Raw genomic sequence first — 18,998 nt, 5'->3', positions numbered from 1 at the left:
ATGGATTACTAAAACATGCACTTCCTTTTCAAAGATCTATCAACCTTGATTTTGTTGCTAAGGGCTTTCTTCCTTTTGCTCCATTAATTGAGGCTGCATGCTGGCCTACTTGTCTGTCCCTTTGATTTTTTTCAAGAAAGTGGTATTCATGACACGGACTCTTAGAAAAATAAAACTAATGCTAGCATTTTTGTCTAAAATAAAATGAGATAAATTAAGATAAATTTTGATCACTTTATTTAAAGAATTATTTGTTACTTTCTGATATAAAAATAGTCCAAAATTAGTGGAGCCAGTATCGAAAAACCTGCAAATGTCCACATAATTTATGCTTTTTACTTCACACAAAACAGGCCAAGATGTTGGGTATTTTGTGGTTGCACGAGATAGGTATTAAACGACGTCGTATTTGATCCAAACCTGTAATTCAGTATTGTTTTTTCCTCGAGCATCTTACCAACTCCCCCAAAATGTTTCATGTTTATCATTTAGTTCCTGAAAAGGTTGGAACCTCTTTCCTTACTATGCTCACGTCTCTGCATCAATGCCAACAAAACACATGCCCCTCTCTCTTGATTACTCTACTCACATGTCCTCTGCATCAATGCCAACAAAACACAACCCCACACTTAAATATCATTCATCACCACAGCCACACAAAAAGCTGGAGCATCTCCTTTCAACTGCATGCAGCAAGTACTCTAGGTGTTTAAGCGCCTCTCTCTCTCTCTCTCTCTCCCCTAATTACGTTGTTAGCAATCTGTACATTCAAAAACTAAACACACTATCATGGATACCCTCCCTCTTCTATTTAAAAATCATTAATGCCTTCATAGTTTTCCTGGATTGCTTATGCTTTATTCTTTAACCTATAAAAAGCTAAACCCCCGTGAATTTAGACTTCATCCTGATGGCTGATGCAAGTGCAACCATGATGAAACTGAGACTTAGATCCGTCGAATCCAACCAAACCCACAGAATCGAAGTTCCCCCACGTTCTACTCTCCAACAACTTCAAGAAAGCCTCTCTCAATCAATCTCCTCTTCCTCTTCCTCTTCTCTTCATATCTCTCTCAATCGCAAGGACGAGCTCCAGGGCTACTCACCCGAGGCATCCCTGCACTCCCTTGGAATTACCTCAGGTGACCTTCTCTATTTCACCTTCGATCCCGCCGGCTTCTCTTCTCCAATCCAAACCCAGGTCTGAGATTCCGTACATGGAAATTGCACTCGAAAACGTCGAAGAGTCCAGTGTTTGCTGCCCTTTTTATTTATTGTTCTATCGTTTTTGCAGGATAGCAAACGTCTCATTTCGATCGAAACCATGTCGTCGTCGAAGAAGATCACCCTGAAGAGTTCCGATGGCGTGCTCTTCCAGGTCGACGAGGCTGTGGCTCTCGTGTCTCAGACCATCAAGCACGTGATAGAGGACGGTTGCGCAACCGAAGACGGCATCCCTCTTCCCAACGTGACAAGCAAGATCTTGGAGAATGTCATCGCGTACTGCAAGGTGCACGTCGGAGCTGCCAACTCTGAGGACCGTCTCAGGGCCTGGGCCGCGGATCTCCCCTTGGCTGACCTCGTCGGTGTCATTACGGTTTGTTCTCTTCCTTTGCCTCTGATTTGTTTTATCTTTTTATGGCTTTGGTTCGTGTGGGCGATTATTCCCCTCATGGGTTTCTCGGGGCTTGGGACTCTGAAATTTGGATCTGAATTGATTTCTTTTAGGTTAGGGCTTCTGGATTAGGGTTTCGAACCACGTTTTTAGCGTGATGGTTGTTTTGTTAATTTATGATTCTAGGTTTTGAAACTTAGGGTTTTGATTATTTGAATTTGATTTGATTATTTATGTCAGTTTTAAATACAGTTGTTTTCGTTGTTTGTTGAATTATTATCATACTAATGGAACCCTAGGAGTTGGTGTTGGTGGTATGCTCCTGCCAAGGTCTAAGGTTTTGAAACTTCTTTGGTGCAAACAATCTGGGCAATTGGACTGGGATTTTTTTCCCTGACTTATTTCCAAGGACTTGTACACTTCTGAGATTGGTCAGGACTCTGTTCTAGGACATTCGTTGCCAATAACAAGAAAAATATTCTTACTAATGGGTGATTTGTTGGTAATTTAGTGTTAACACGTGATGATGCTCTGGGGGGTGATGGAGGCTCCTTGAGTATGCAATTAATGGACTAGATGCTTCAAACTGATTCTTGTAGACATAAATAGTGTGGATTTTCTAGTCTTTTTGTTCTTTGCCAAGACGTGGTTGATTTCAGGGTTGTATTTTCTTTACAATATGTACTTCTTGTTGCTTTTTTTTGGGTCCAAAGTTTAATGTTCTAATTGCTTTGTTAATTTCGTTTGCTTCGTCGTTGTTCCTGCAACTTAATTTCTTTGAGGAGAAAGTACCTATTTTGTTTGAAAATCCTTTCAATCAGTTAACATAAACTTTTTTTTTTCCTTTTTTTTTTTTTTTTTTTTTTTTTTTTAATTCTGTCTACCTTATTTTTTTGGAGTAATTTTGTTTATGTTCCTCAAATGAAAATAGCTTGATTTTATGTGAAGGAAAGATATTTTGGTTTGTTTTAAAAATCATTGCCAAGTTGCATTGTTAATTGTTTAACATATGCCTTATGCTTGTGATATTTTTTATGATTGTTAACACAACAAAAATATTTCTGTGATGTGTATTACGATGGACGTTGATGTTCATTATGGTAATATGACCTGGTTATTTTTATTGATCTTTGAAGTCTCCGAGTTTTGCTAAGAAATATTTGTTCAGTTGTGGTTCTTATACTGTTGCCTTTTTCAGGCTGCAAACTATTTGGGCATCCCAAGCCTCCACGATCTGATACAACAAATTATAATTTAATTCATCAAGAGCCCGTTTTAGTATTCCTTCACCAACCATCTATCAAGAAATGGCGGTAGGGGTTCTATTCAACATTGTTGAAGTTACTATAACATGTAATTTTTTTTAGTTTTGTTATGTACAAGCGAACTCATGTATTAATTTACATACCAATGTTATTGGCTTCATATTCAAAACTCAAATTGGCAGTATTTTCCTTAAAATTTGACTTTCTGACTAATAACGTTGAGAGTTTTGCTATGTACAAGTAATGTCGCGTACTAATCTTCATACTAATACTGATTTCTTCATATTTAAAATTTAAATTAGTATTGTTTTCAATAAAATTTATTTTTTAACTAATCACATTATATTAATGCACATATTAGTGTACAATTGTACTTGCAACTAGATTTTTCCTAATGTTAATAGGTACGCTAAAATTACTTACAACAAGATTTTTTTATTCTTTTTGTTGTGCTTATCTTCTATTCGCTGCAACCAATGTCCATATGGGTATGGTATTGACATTCTGGATTGCCATCTGGCACCCAAACTCAGATCGATCGAGATTTGAATAGTCATCGTAATCTTAAAATTATTCATTCTCCCTCTTCAGTATGTCCTTACAAAACAGGCCTTAATATGACCATCAAAACAAAAATAAAGAGAAAAAGTTTGATTTTTTTATATAAATTTAAAGAAGTGTATCAATTGATTTAGCATATGAAATAATAAAATTTTAGTCGCATATGCAACAATAAAAGGAAGTTCAAGAGTGCCAAATTACATGGATAAAAATGAAAGAAAATGATAGGGTTATTATTCTTCTACTACCCATTAACTATTCCTTTTGTATTTATTTTTTTTTTAATTTTTTATTTTACTTAATGATTAAAGAAGTGAGTATTAATAAAATTATATATTTTTTAAAAAAATTTAATGGTTAAGGATGTTAAAAAAATATTTAAAAGAAAATGATAAGAAAATAAAAATTTGTTAATATCTAATAAGTAATAAATAAGTAATGATAAGGTAACAAGCCTATTGTTACCTAAAAATAATCGGACTAAATGATTTTTCCACCGAAATGATGCGAGGGATTACGTATATTAAAATATCTTTATCAACAATGAACGTGCACTAGATAACTGGTATTAAGACGTGTGGATGGAACTATCTCTTAAAAGTAGATGACAAGTCATAGTTTCAGCGCAGTACTGTGTAGGTTCATCACTTTCCTGTATGGTTAGTATCTCCTTTTTACTCTCTCTCTCTCTCTCTCTCTCTCTCTCTCTCTCTCTCTCTCTCTCTCTCTCTCTCTCTCTCTCTCTCTCTCCACTTTCCTTGTAGGTTCATCACATGCAAGGCTTTATTAAATGTCGGTCCCGGCTTATACAAATTGAGTTTTTGGTGGTGTTGATTTCGTGTGAAGTCTTGAATATTTGATTATATAGATCATATAGAATCTAATCTGTTAAGTTAACGTATCAAATATTTAAATCTTAATCTAATCTATTTAGATAATGGGTTATGTTATATCATTCGTTTCGATCCGTTTAATAATTAATTAGAAATAAATCAACATAACACGACCTATTTAAACTCGCTTCATGTAAATGGATTGAACTAATACACATAACTCATTTGACCTTATCAATATAATTTTACATAAAAATTAAAATCTATATTTATTAATAGCAATAATAACTTTAAAAATATATATCAATATGTTTCTAACTTTAACATATAATAAAATCGATATTACAAACGATATAATAACAAATATGAGCAAAAGTTTAAAAATATAATCTCAATAATAAAAACATAAGCATAGAAAAATACTAATATTACAACTTAACACTAATAAAATTTTAATTTTGAAATAAATCTAAACGGACTGATTTTGTGTTAAGCGGGTTGATTCGTTAACAAATCACGTCTTAATCGGTCAATCTTTTTTGACCAAAACTCGTTAATATCAAATCCAAACTCGTTAATTTCTCATCATATTCATATTGAATTTACGAATCGTGTCACATATTACCACCCCTAAACATATATTTCTTCTATACCTTTAGTAATGATCTCAATATATAAAATATCTACATGATCTCAATAAATTAGCTAGGAAAATAACGTATATGGATTACTAAAACATGCACTTCCTTTTCAAAGATCTATCAACCTTGATTTTGTTGCTAAGGGCTTTCTTCCTTTTGCTCCATTAATTGAGGCTGCATGCTGGCCTACTTGTCTGTCCCTTTGATTTTTTTCAAGAAAGTGGCATTCATGACACGGACTCTTAGAAAAATAAAACTAATGCTAGCATTTTTGTCTAAGATAAAATGAGATAAATTAAGAGAAATTTTGATCACTTTATTTAAAGAATTATTTGTTACTTTCTGATATAAAAATAGTCCAAAATTAGTCAAGCCAGTATCGAAAAACCTGCAAATGTCCACATAATTTATGCTTTTTACTTCACACAAAACAGGCCAAGATGTTGGGTATTTTGTGGTTGCACGAGATAGGTATTAAACGACGTCGTATTTGATCCAAACCTGTAATTCAGTATTGTTTTTTCCTCGAGCATCTTACCAACTCCCCAAAATGTATCCTGTTTATCATTTAGTTCCTGAAAAGGTTGGAAACTCTTTCCTTACTATGCTCACGTCTCTGCATCAATGCCAACAAAACACAGGCCCCTCTCTCCTGATTACTCTACTCACATGTCCTCTGCATGTGAGTAGTGATTGTAGTGATCTGGAAAGTTATTTTTTATTTGTGTGACTGTATAAACTTTTGTGTTTATCAATCCACGTGCTTATGCTGTCAAAATTTGATTGGAATTAAGATTCGTTTGCATTGAGTTGTGTTTATCAGTCCATGCACTTATGGTATGGATAATCTGCTCTAAATTTCTAGTTTCTCCTTTGTTCTAGCATATTTTGTGGTATATTGATTCCCACTTTTATTTTTCTCAGTGTGGCTCACAACATGAGCATGTTAGATGCAACTATTTGAGTACTTCAAAATATATTTTTTTCTTCAAGATTCTTAAGCTGGTTGTGCTTAGGGTGAATGATGTTCAAATGAAGTCTATGTGTCGCACGGGTTGGGGTTGTGGAAAGATATCAGAAGAGGATGGTGCCTTTCTTCTAGTCATACTAGGCTTTTGACAGGTGATGGTTCTAGGATTAGAATTTGGCATGATTTATGGTGTAACGACAGTCTCTCGATTGGGTCAGGCTCAATTAAGGTGTTGTGATGCTTTTATGGCTCACAGTGAGTCCTTCGAGGGAGTACGAGTAGATCCTCTAGCTGTTCTGCAGAGTGGGGGCTCATCGGGTAAGGGGGAGTCTGATAGGGAAGGCCAGTTGATGCTTTATGACCCCTGTAATTACTCAAACGAGGGGGAGGAGTCAGCAGGAGAGGATCCTACCCCTATAAGTATGATCCCTCCTATTGTTTCTTCGGATTGGGTATTGAAAAAGGTAGAAGAATTGCAGAGTTGTTTGGGGATTTCGTGTGAGGGCTACGAAGATCAGTTGGTGTTCATAACTTCTTACAGAAGAATTTATTTCTTGGAAAGCTCTTTCTAGAAGAATTAGGCTTGTCCACCATTTTGTGAGGAGAAAGCATTATCCAGAGAATAGGAAAAAAAATTACCCAAAAACTAGGATTTGAGAGATGCTAGAAGACGCGTAGAAGAACGGAAAAAACCTCTTAACTTTTTGTTCCTACCGTTTAAACTAACTTTGCCCCACCAAGAGAAAAATCAAGACAAGAAGCAAGGGTTTGAGAGATGGGATATTTAATATTTTTGCCCACGGAGTAAAAGCTGTAGGTTTCTGAGGTGGAAGAAGCAAGAGAGTTCTGGTCTCGCTCTATTTTTTTTGTTAATAATAAAAGGCTGACGAGGTGGTGACACCTATCCACTGCCATGTCAGTGCGTAAAGATTCTTAAAGTATAGCATTTTCCTTGTTGTAAAATAGAGTATCGTTATTTGATAAAAATGGTCTTTATATAAAATAAATCTAAAAAGAAGGTTGTAAAATGACTTATGTCTCTATAATTATGTCGCTTCATTCAAAATGAATTTTAATTTCACAAAACCTCTTTCCAATAGATGTTAAATACCTGTACAGCCGTGAGTTAATCATTTCTCAATCTTAAAATATTATTTGATATAAGAAACGAATAATGTTGGTGTTATGGAAGTGTCAATAAATTCTTTAATTTATTAAAAAATAGTAAGATTTATTATTAAAAAATTAATTTTTTAATATAAATTATATATTTAATTTTTTTTTAAAAACAAAAATGTACTATATTTATAAATTCCATTAATTTAAATATTATCTTTTTTAATAAACATATAGGTGTAACAAATAAACTTAAAAGAGAAATGCTAAATCTCCCAAATTCGGAAGCTTTTTTTTTTTTTAATCGAGTGATTTATTTTTTTTTTTAACTTAGTGATTAAGTATTTTTTTTTAAATAATGGTACGAATTTTTTTTAAAATATTTTTTTAAGAATATAAAAAAAATGAATGAAATTTAAAAAAAAAAAAAAAAAAAAAGGTGCATTCGGGATGGGAATTCGGTACCTGAAACATGACTCAACTTAAAAATATTTAGTAATGCTATATAAGCTCTGCACGTGCAAGTTCAGGATAGAAAAAAGTAGTACCCATTAGCAAATTGTTTGAATAACCTTTTAAAAGGTGGCTCTGCGGCCGGTACCTCCATTGATTTTGATTTTGTGTGTTATTCCATATGTATATTTTTAATAATTTGTAATATTTTATTTTAAAAAAATTATAATATTATTAAAAAATTCTTACTTAATGATTAAAAAAAAAAAAAAAAAACAATCTAATGTTAGCTCCAGCAGGCTCCCCATCATTTTCTTAGCCTTTTTGATAGTACTATGCCTCTTCAATTTATCCAGTTAATTGGTATACTTCTAGAGTAAATTATATATATATATATATATATTTTGCTTTTTATTTCAAGCATTTTTAAAAAATAAAAAAATCAATATATTAATAATCACTTCCTTACTTAATAAGTAAAAATTTAAAAAAAATTAAATATATAAATAACAAAAATGAGAGAGGATACTAGAATTATTTAACCTTTTATTATTTAAAGAGTTTACATAAATTATTCCTCTTTTCTTCAAAGGAGTGATACTTTTTCCGACATTTATTTTGATATTAATATTGTATTCTGCTTATTTTGTGTGTATTTTCTCTAAAAGAATTAAAAAACAAAAAAATAAAATACCTAATAAATAAATAAATATCTGATAAAGAGTAAATCTATACATCAGCCCTTCTTTCTCCAACACCACACACCAGTGGTGACATTGATTATGTTTTCTTTTTGATTTATTTTTTTTACCTAAAAGCAAAACGCACATTTTAGCCTCCCTCATTTTTATCCCAGACTCCAGTACCCATTTTGAATTTCTTTCCCCTCCCTCGCGTTGTGCCCCTACCCGACGAATTCTTTTCCCCTCTCTCGCGTTGTGCCCGTCTTCGCCCCTCCGACCACTGTCTAGATCTGTCGATGAAGTTGACCGACTGAACAAACTCACACCCAGGTTTTACACTTCGTTCTCTTCTTTCTTTTTTGCCATATCTCTCTCTAGAAAATCTCTCTCGCTGTACACTCAGGTTTTACACTCATATTTCAGTACTCTCTCTCTCTCTCTTTCTCTATATTGCAAGATCCAAATGTTGTATATGCACAATTTACAGGTCTTTTCTTATTTATTTTACTATATGTTTTCTTGTATTTATATATGCATAATTTCTGGAGTAGAAGAGAAAGGACCCATATTGGATGGAAGGGAACGACGGCTTGAGGAGAGACTCCTCAGAAATCACTCCTGAGTAATTTTCTTTTGTGGGACCAGTATTAAGAAAACAAATCGAATCTTTCTGCTCTTGGTATTGCATCTTTTTCCTTCTTCTTCATTGCTCTTGTATGATGCTTTCAGTAAAGCAAATTGAATGATTTAAATAAAAAAAAAAATAGTAGTACAAATTGCGAAGCTTTGGTATGTGGGAATTCTTCATTTGCTTTGTTGGACGAGTTCAAAAAAAACCTAATCATATGGTCAAAATCCACGATGATAGCACCCAACTTTTTGTGCCATTGGGCTCCCGGCCAAGAACAACCCGTAACCCTCGAGAGGAAGAATAAAGAGGTCAACCTTGAAGATAAAGCCTTGTTTCTAGAGCTCAAAGCTACTCATTTTCTCCTTTGAAGCAACAAGCACATGGATGCTTGAACTACCAACCATCTGCAAATCTCTTGCACAATTCAAAGTACTCACAAAATTGTGAGTGCTGCTCATATCAACTAAAATAAAGATGAAAATGCGGTCCACGAAAACCTTGAAGGCTTCAAGTAGCTTGATCCGACTATAGCATGGTTTGGAAATATTGGTGGATAATGAATGCAATGTTTTAATTTATTTATTATTTTATAGATAATTGAGAATGGTGTATATTGAAAGATTTTGAGATTAAATAAGCAAATGAATGGCATTGAAAACGGGTAAATAAATTAAAATAATTTTAAAAAATTAAAAAATAATGTTGAGGTGGTAATATTTTGTTAAAATAAAAATATTTGATCGATAGAAACTAATTGTTCCCTAATTTGTAAAAAATAAATGCTGACACATTAGCTTAAACTGACATTCAAGACATACATATCACAAGTATAACACATCTTTTTTAGAAGAGTGACGATACCTCTAATTTTATTAATGATCCTCACTTGTGGAGGAGGAAAATCGTGATTACAGATAGGGGCAGCTCAATACAAATTGAAGCCTAAGGCGAAATTTAAGTTAGACATTCGTAATTATAATACAATAAAATATAAATTATTATATGGAATATTTTCAAAATTTTCAATAAAATGAGATTTTATTTAAAATCTTTAAATAAAATTTTTTGAATTTATATTTAATACAACAACTTAAAATGAGACCTCAATGCAAATTTTGTAAAAAATTAAGCAAGATCTTAAAAAGTTATTTAAAATATAAATAATTTATTATATTAAATATTAAATTTATTATTATGGGGCCTTGCATACATTGAAAAATATAAAATTTATTTAAATTTTTATTTAATGATGAAATGGTTTTAATTCTTTTTCCAAAATTTTTTTTAAAAAAAAATAGCTCATTTTTAATTTTGGGGTGTTATATAGGGTGGAGGTCTTAGGTAATGGCCTTACCATTGAGCTGCCCTAGTTACAGATGAAAGCTTGGGGGTATAAAAGCCTTAAAGCCAAGCTTTAAAATTTAGTAAGAAAAATATATCTTGCATGTGCGAACTAAAATTTCTATAACTATACAAAAACTACAAGTAGGGCTGTAAAACGGTCGGTCCGGACCGGGATTCCTCCGACCGAAGTGGACCGGACCATCCGAATTAAAAATATATATATTTTTATTTTTTATATATATTATTTTATATAATAATTATATAATTAATTATGTAATTTTTATCTAACCTATTTTCATTTATAATATAAAATTTTAAATATGTAATTACAAAATAATATTCTATTAATTAAGTAGTGTCTATTATCAATTAACTTATAACCAATTTACTATTAACTAATTACTAACATCTGTATCTATATCTAATTAAAGTTATTAGATAAATATTTTGTAAAATACCTAAGTTGTAAGTAAATATAAAGCAATTGGTAAATTATAAATTAACCTAATATCAATTCCCCATTAGGTATATATGTATATAGTATATATATTATAATTTATATATAAATATAATTTATAATATGTATTATGTATGTATATATAATTTATAATATGTATCATTGACCATATAATTTTTTTTTTAATGAGTTAGTTACATAACCTACATTAATAATTTACATAATTTTAATTTAGTAATTTAAATAAAATGTTTAATTGATTTATTTTAAAAAAAATAAAAAAAAAATAGATCGGACCGAATGGACCGACTAGATGTTTGGTTTGGTCCGGTTCGGAAAAAATGATGGACCGAATCGGACCGGATCGAACCCGACCGGACTGGACCGTTTTCACCCCTAACTACAAGTACTAATGGAAACTAGAGGGTCCATTTGAACTAAAAAGCCAATTATACTATAAAAAGCCCAGATCCAGGGCAAATATGAGAAATCTGCAAGGGTCTAAAGTGGATATACACCACGCCAACTTTGGCGTGGTAGGATAGGAATGTCAGGCAGTTATACGATTATTCAAAATACTGAGTAGTGATCTGTGCCGATGAATCCTGAATGAGATAAGTGTCATAAATTAGCTTATATATACTAAGTAACCTTTAATAGTAAAAGAGAATTAGGTTTCACGGTGGTTTTCTCTTTACTGAATTAAGCATCGGAATGTTTTCAGGCGAAGTCCCCCAGGTATCCTTGACATTTCATAGGCGGACAGTTGCAGATTAACAGTGAGACACGTCCTTAACAAAAGCAATCAATTCAACAAAAAATAACCAACAAAAAAATGTATCAAGACAGCAACTTACCAAATTAGTGTTTGAACCAAGATTGAATAACGTAGTCAATTCTATGTTCACACGTAAAATCTAGCTTTTTTACAATGCCATACCGAATTTGCTTAGTTAAGTACACACTTCACAATTGTCGATATATGTAGTAATCTGTAAGGGATGAGAGTCTATATTCTAGTAGCTTTAGAAATGTTTGGTGATCAATATTATTTCTTGACAACTAATACATGACGAGTTTTCTCAACAATAATTTTCTTATCATAATGTACTGTAATGAATCTGGTGATCAATGATCTTATTCCTGATACTACAAGATCATGCATGAGGTCATGCATTTTAAAGTAAATTATGTTGTCCTGCCCAAACCATCCGTTTTAGCTTATTGAAAGAATGATCTCCAATATAAATCCAAGAAATACTCATTACCCATCTTGATCTGATAACTTGATAAATCCTTGTGCTATCCAAAGATTAAAGAGAACGGATTTATCAATCATCTAAGTAAAACATTGCTTCAAATGTGAGGGAAGTTGATCATAACTCAACTTGAGAGTTGGTTATTTTCTTTTATTTTTTAGAGTTATTTGTTCTTGAAAGACAACCACTCTGTTTATGAAATTTTCAAGCACAGCAACATCCTTCCAATTGTTCTCATGGCAAGCGGGACACCTACACACTTTTCTATCTCCTTTCTAATTGCCACGATTATTGAATTCCTTGGCTCTTGTCCATCCCTAAACTTGTTGCTTTTTTCATGCCCTTGGCCAGCAGTTACATTGACACCAAATATATGTGAAGCGTACAAAATCACACAGCCAAAACCTGCTTGGAAAGTTTATTTCAATTGGAGAAATACAAAACAAAAGGGCTTGAATCTAAATGCACGGTTCCTTTTTGTTCAACAGCTTAACCTTTAAATCAAATTTGAAAGCTTTATGGGAGGTTTGGATAATGAGTTGAAATGAGATGAGATGAGATAAAATTTGAAAGTTGAATAAAATATTATTTTTGTTTTAGAATTTAAAAAAATTGAATTATTTATTGTATTTTGTATGGAAGTTTGTAAAAATTATAATGATGAGATGAAATGAGTTGGGATAAATTTTGATCACTTTATTTGAAGCATTATTGGTTATTTTCCCATATAAATTAGTCGAACCAGTTTCGAAAAACATGCAAATGTCACATGATTTATGCTTTTTACTTCACACAAAATAGGCCAAGATGTTGGATATTTTGTGGTTGCACGAGATAGGTATAAAAAGCATTAAATGATGTCGTATTTGATCCAAACCGTTAATTCAGTATTGTTTTGTCCGCAATCATCTTACTAACTCCCCAAAATGTATCATGTTTATCATTCAGGTCCTGAAAAGGTTGGAACCTCTTTCCTTAATCTGCTGACATGTCTCTGCATCAATGCCAACAAAACACAGGCCCCCCTCCTCCTGATTACTCTACTCACATGTCCTCTGCATCAATGCCAACAAAATACAGGCCCCACACTTAAATGTCACTCATCACCACAGCCACACAAAAAATTGGAGCTTCTCCATTTAACTACATGAATCAAGTACTCTGCATGCTGGAATTTCTTGCTATAAGCCTCTCTCTCTCTCTCTCTCTCTCTCTCTCTCTCCCCTAATTACTCTGCTCACGTGTCCTCTGCAACAAAGCCAACAAAACACAGGCCCCACACTTAAATATCATTCATCACCACAGGTCCACAGCCACACAAAAAACTGGAGCATCTCCTTTCAACTGCATGCAGCAAGTACTCTGGGTGTTTAAGCCTCTCTCTCTCTCCTAATTACGTCTGTTATAATCTGTACATTCAAAAACTAAACACACTATCATGAATACCCTCCCTCTTCTATTTAAAAATCAAGAATGCCTTCGTGGTTTTCCTGGATTGCTTATGCTTTATTCTTTACCCTATAGAAATTGAAAATAATTGCATAAAACAAGTATGCCAACTATATATAGCAATGAGAAATTTGGTGGAGGCCGTGGCTCTTGTCACCCTCTTAAATGGGGAGATAATTAATGTGAGAATCAGCATTATATCCAAAGTCGGACACGTGTGGTAATAATGTTTAAGAACATGCACTTCCTTTTCAGAGTTGATTAAACATTGATCACTCTTTCTCTAACTTAATTTTGTTGGTGAGGGATTTTATCATCATTCTTCTTAAGAAAACGTGCCCATACCATATATCCCACAAGCGCTGCTTATGGTATCTTTTCATCATGGTATGGACTCTTTAAAAAAAAAAAAAAAAAAAAAAATTGCTAACATTTTTTTCTCATCATGAGAATGCGTTGCTTGAAGATGCTGGGGGAAAGTCACCTTAAATAACATCACTACTGGCATTTTAATTAAGAAATAGTCAAAACAACCAAGTTAATTCGGCAAGAGAATGATATTACTAAATAATGAGTATATTTATTCTTTCGATTTTATGGAATATATTCCACCCTGCGCATATTAAGCAAAATTCATTTTTCCATATTTTTATAGGAAGTCTCTATTTGGCTCATTAAAAAAAATAAAAACAAAAACAAAAAACAAGAAGAAGAACCCCTTAAGCTTAACGGGTCAGATTTTTAAATTTTAACACAATCTATTAAAATAACATATTGTTATGACACGACCTGTTATAAATTAATTAAAAAATATCAACACGTCAAACTCGTTTCAATCCATCTCTTCCTATTTCAATCTGTTTATGTAAATTGGTTGAATTGACTGAAATAATTCATTTAACCTGATTAACATGATTTTACATATAAGTTAAAATAACTATATCTCTCAAAAATATAAAACTAATTACATACAAGTGCCAAAAGTTGGGAATAATAAAAATGACTAAAAAGACATACATATTTGCAAATCAGCACCCTATGTATTCGTATCCATAAAAAAAGACACATGAGAAAAGTAATATCTAATTTATTTTTTATAATTTTTCACATATAAAGATATATTTATATTTATAGTGCTTTTTGGCTGATTTTTTACAAGGAAGAATTTTTAAGAATCCATGACTTGGATGGTCTCTAACATTTCTCGCATAGAAATGCAGTTGTTATGAATTATCAGATCTAGTCTATAAATAAATAAATTAATACGTAATTAATATGTAACCCATTTTGACAAATTGAATATAAATATTAAATTATTTGTCTACAACTCTTAGCTATCTAAATTAGGTATGTGGTCAATTCGTCTAAATAAATACTCTGCACGGCCCACAACAGGAAACGCTCGTCTTCCACACAAACTCTATAATGAGTTATGAAGAGATATATCATGTGCAGATCTAAAACCTATATTCAAGATTTTATATTGGTCATGACCCATGTGCAAACTTTATGACTACTTTGGTGGGTCTCATGATACACTTATTTTTGTCATGGAAAAATTTACAACTGGTTGGGTATCATGCTGTCTTTTATACCACCAAATAAACAGTTGTAACGGATGAATCATAATGGAGGAGAAAAAAAAAAAAAAAAAAGACAAAAAAGCTCAAACAAAGCATCACAGATCAGAAATGATATTTATAAGGACACACCAAATTTATTGTGTTTTGATTAGACTTTTCATTGTCACAATCCGTATGTGAGGTCCATGCGTGTTATCTGACAAAGGACGTCGCTACGTCACAGAACAATTTTACATATAGTCTTTACCGTTCACTATGAATCTTTATTTTTTTATTATTTTTTAAATTTATTTAGATACTTTTAAAAAAAATTACAAATTCATTTAAAACTATTTACTTAATCACTAAGTTAAAAAAAAATATTGTTAAATAATTTCGGTAAAAATCATGTGTGAGCTTAGTATTTTCCTTTGACAAATGTTACTACGCGCATTAATCTGTATATCAATACTGATTTATTTATACTTAAAATTTAAATGAACACTATTTTCAATAAAATTTACTTTTTGACCAGTCACATTACATTGATCCACAGATTAATACACAATTATGCTTGCAATTATATTTTTCCATGTTACTATATCTTGTACAAAGTTTTAAGGGAATTGCTTCTCCACATGAGGTGGCCACCGACGTGGGTTTTTATTTTTATATTTTTTGTTTAATAGTTAAGTAAATATTTGTTAATATTTTTTTTATTTTTAATATTTTTTAAAAAATATTTAATGAGTTTAAAAAATAATTTAAAAAAAAAAAAAAAAGAGATGAAAAAACTTTACCTGTTCGGTAAGCCTTTCGGTGGCCTCCCTTCGGTGGGAGTAACACTGTCCAAATTTTAATATAGGAATTTATTAGAATAATTTTTTTTAATTTTAATTGTCCCTTGCAATTCCATCTAATATTACGCATCCGGACTTAAGTTTTTGTTTTAAATAGGAAAAGGTTTTTCTTTAAATCCGCGGTGAGATATATAAAAAATGACTAAAAAAAATACATATTTACAAAACAACACCCTTACCATTTCTCTATAGCCAAAAGATTTTTTTTAACTTAGTGATTAAGTAAATTTTTTTAAGTAATGGTGTGAATTTAAAAAAAATATATTTAAGAATATAAAAAAAAGAATAAAAAATCAATTAAAAATTTAAAAAAAAAAAAGATGCATTCAAGATGATAATTCGGTACTTGTAGGATGACTCAACTTAAAAATATGAGTTTTGCTACTTATAAACAAAGTTACGTACTAATCTACGTATCAATACTGATTCTTTCATATTTAAAATTTAAATTAATATTGCTTTGGGATGAGCTAGCTGGCCTAAGTGCTTGGTGGGAGGCTCCTTGGTGTATTGGCGGGGATTTTAATGTGATAAGATTTTCCAGCGAAAGATCAGGGGAGGGACGACAAAATCAAGCAATGGTGGATTTCTCGAATTTAATTTTTGAGTTAGGTTTGATGGACATACATTTAATGGGAGGTGAATTTACTTGGTCTAATAACCTGACGTGGTCAAGATTGGACAGATTTCTCATTTCTCCCTCATGGAAGCTACATGACCCAAATTTAAGCCGGAAAAGGCTCCCGAGGATATGCTCTGATCACTTTCCTGTAATGTTAGATTGTGGTGGTATTCAAGGGGTAGAAAGGCCATTCAAGTTTGAGAATAAGTGGTTAAAAGCGGATGGGTTTGTGGACTTGATTAGATAATGGTGGAATTCATACTTATTTGAGGGCAATCTGAGCAACATATTGGCCTACAAGCTGAAAGCATTGAAGAAGAATTTGAATATATGGAATGAACAGATATTTGGAGATGTAACGTCACAGAAGAAGAGCTTATTTCAAGAATTACAAAGCTTGGAGGGTGTAGGGGATGAGAACAACCGAAAAGATCAAGTAGTTTCTGAACTTGAACGATTGACCCTTATGGAGGAGATCTCATGGAGGCAAAAGTCAAGGGCTTTGTGGCTTTGGGAGGGGGATAAATGCACAAAATTTTTTCACCAAGTCGCGAATGCACATAGGCGGTTTTATTCCATTGAGTCCATGAACATAGATGGTGGTGCTTCCTCCGATCAAGTTGTGATAAAGGAGCACGTGGCTGGCCATTTTGAACATTTGTAGTCGGAACCTCATGCATGGAGGCCTACTATTGATGGGTTAGTCTTTGAGGCCATTGATCAAAATAGTGTGGCTTGGTTGGAGAGACCATTTGAAGCGGAAGAGGTACATCAAGTTCTCTGGAAAATGAATAAGGATAAAGCTCCAGGACCGGATGGCTTCATTATGGCTTTTTTTCAGACTTGTTGAGAAGTGGTGAGGGAGGATGTATTGCTGGTTTTTCAGGAATTTTTCACTTATGGCAAATTTGAGAAAAATTTAAATGCTACTTTATTGCTATACTTCCTAAAAAGGTTGGTGCAATAGAGGTCCAAGATTACAGGCTGATTAGTCTTGTCAGTGTGTATAAGATGCTTTCAAAAATTATTGCCAACAGGATGAGCACGATCATGACGAAGATTATTTCTAAGTCACAAAATTACTTTGTGAAAGGGAGACAAATTTTGGACTCGGTCCTTATAGCAAATGAATGCTTGGATAGTAGGATCAAGTCGGGAGCTCCAGGTATTATTTGCAAACTAGATATGGAGAAGGCATATGATCATGTTAATTGTGATTTTCTGATATATATGGTAGGGTGATGTGGTTTTGGGGAAAGATGGAGGAAATGGATGAGGCACTGTGTGTCAACGGCTCGTTTCTCGGTTTTGGTAAATGGAGATCCAGTGGGCTTTTTTAACAGTTCAAGAGGACTATGCCAAGGTGATCCATTATCACCCCTCTTGTTTGTTCTAGTAATGGAGGCGCGAAGTAGAATGGTGTTGGCTGCAGAAGAGGGTGGATTTTTCTCAAGTTTCTCTATGGGAGATATCCACAGCTCTACCATTATTTCTCAGCTTTTGTTTGCAGATGACACCTTTCTATTTTGTGAGGCAAATGCAGGGCATATCCAATCTTTGAAAGCCATCTTACTTTTTTTTGAAGCAATATCCGGGTTGAAGATTAACCTTGCTAAGACGGAGATGGTCGCGGTTGGTGATGTCAATATTAGGGGGTTCGCTAACATTTTGGGTTGTGTGGTTTCTTCGTTGCCTTTGAAGTACCTTGGTCTTCCGTTGGGGGCTCCTTTCAAAACTAAGTCAATTTGGGAGGTGGTGCTAGAAAAATTTGAGCGGAGGCTGGCTGGGTGGAAAAGGTTGTATTTATCTAAAGGGGGGTAGATCACACTTATCAAGAGCACTTTATCAAACCTTCCAACATACTACCTTTCTTTATTTCCCCTCCCCCACTAGCATTGCATTGAGAATAGAGAAAATTCAGCGTGATTTTTTGTGGAGTGGAATAGGTGATGAGTTTAAATTCCACTTAGTGGGGTGGGACAAGGTTTACTCTCATTTGAGAGACGGTGGTTTGGGGGTTCGTAATGTGAGAGATTTCAATAAGGCTCTATTAGGTAAATGGTTGTGGTGTTATAACTTTGAGAGGGAAGCATTGTGGAAAGGGGTGATTGACACGAAGTATGGTAGTGAATGGGGGGGCTGGTGTTCTAAAGAGGGCAAGGGGACTTATGGAGTGGGGCTATGGAAGTATATACGGAAAGGCTGGTGCTCCTTTGTTAGTAATACTCGATTGTGTGTGGGGGATGGTAGTAGGATCAGCTTTTGGAAGGATGTGTGGGTGGGAGACATGGCCTTGAAGGAAGTTTATCCCACGATTTTCAGTATTGCAAGGGAAAAAGAAGCTATGGTGGCTGATTTGCAGGTAATCAATCAAGGTTCCCAAGAGTGGAACATTAGTCTCACTAGGGATGCCCATGACTGGGAAGTGACTGTTTTGGTGGAGTTTTTGAACTTGCCATACAACACTCTTATTGCTGCCACAGCTGAAGACTTGCTGGAATGGAAACCCTCTAGGAAATGGAAGTTTTCGGTACGCTCATTTTATGACTCTATTACCATACAACAAAGGCACAACTTCTCTTGGAAAAACATCTGGAGGAGTAAAGCACCAACCAAGGATGCATTTTTTGTCTGGACAACAGCTCTAGGAAAGATTTTGACCATAGATAATCTTAGA

The 18,998-nt window shown here is 33.3% G+C and overlaps 2 protein-coding genes and 1 long non-coding RNA gene across 3 annotated transcripts; all 3 read left to right on the top strand.

Annotated features, from left to right (window-relative positions):
• Positions 1-652: 652 nt before the first annotated feature.
• On the top strand, positions 653-2,993 carry LOC122319420. The gene is made up of 3 exons (XM_043137484.1): positions 653-1,201; positions 1,295-1,597; positions 2,814-2,993. Exons 1-3 carry the CDS (start codon positions 911-913, stop codon positions 2,871-2,873), a joined length of 654 nt encoding a protein of 217 aa, XP_042993418.1. The 5' UTR covers positions 653-910; the 3' UTR covers positions 2,874-2,993.
• Positions 2,994-8,276: 5,283 nt separating this feature from the next.
• Positions 8,277-8,929, top strand: LOC122274143. Its single transcript, XR_006228234.1, has 2 exons — positions 8,277-8,467; positions 8,689-8,929. It is a non-coding gene; the product is annotated as an uncharacterized LOC122274143 (long non-coding RNA).
• A 7,348-nt stretch (positions 8,930-16,277) lies between these two features.
• LOC122274548 lies at positions 16,278-16,985 on the top strand. Its single transcript, XM_043083578.1, has 2 exons — positions 16,278-16,499; positions 16,593-16,985. Exons 1-2 carry the CDS (start codon positions 16,278-16,280, stop codon positions 16,983-16,985), a joined length of 615 nt encoding a protein of 204 aa, XP_042939512.1.
• Positions 16,986-18,998: the final 2,013 nt, after the last annotated feature.

Source organism: Carya illinoinensis, chromosome 8, assembly GCF_018687715.1.
Source record: "Carya illinoinensis cultivar Pawnee chromosome 8, C.illinoinensisPawnee_v1, whole genome shotgun sequence".
NCBI lineage: Eukaryota > Viridiplantae > Streptophyta > Magnoliopsida > Fagales > Juglandaceae > Carya > Carya illinoinensis.
The sequence above is the reverse complement of the archived record's forward strand: the minus strand, read 5'-3'. Positions and strand labels throughout refer to the sequence as shown.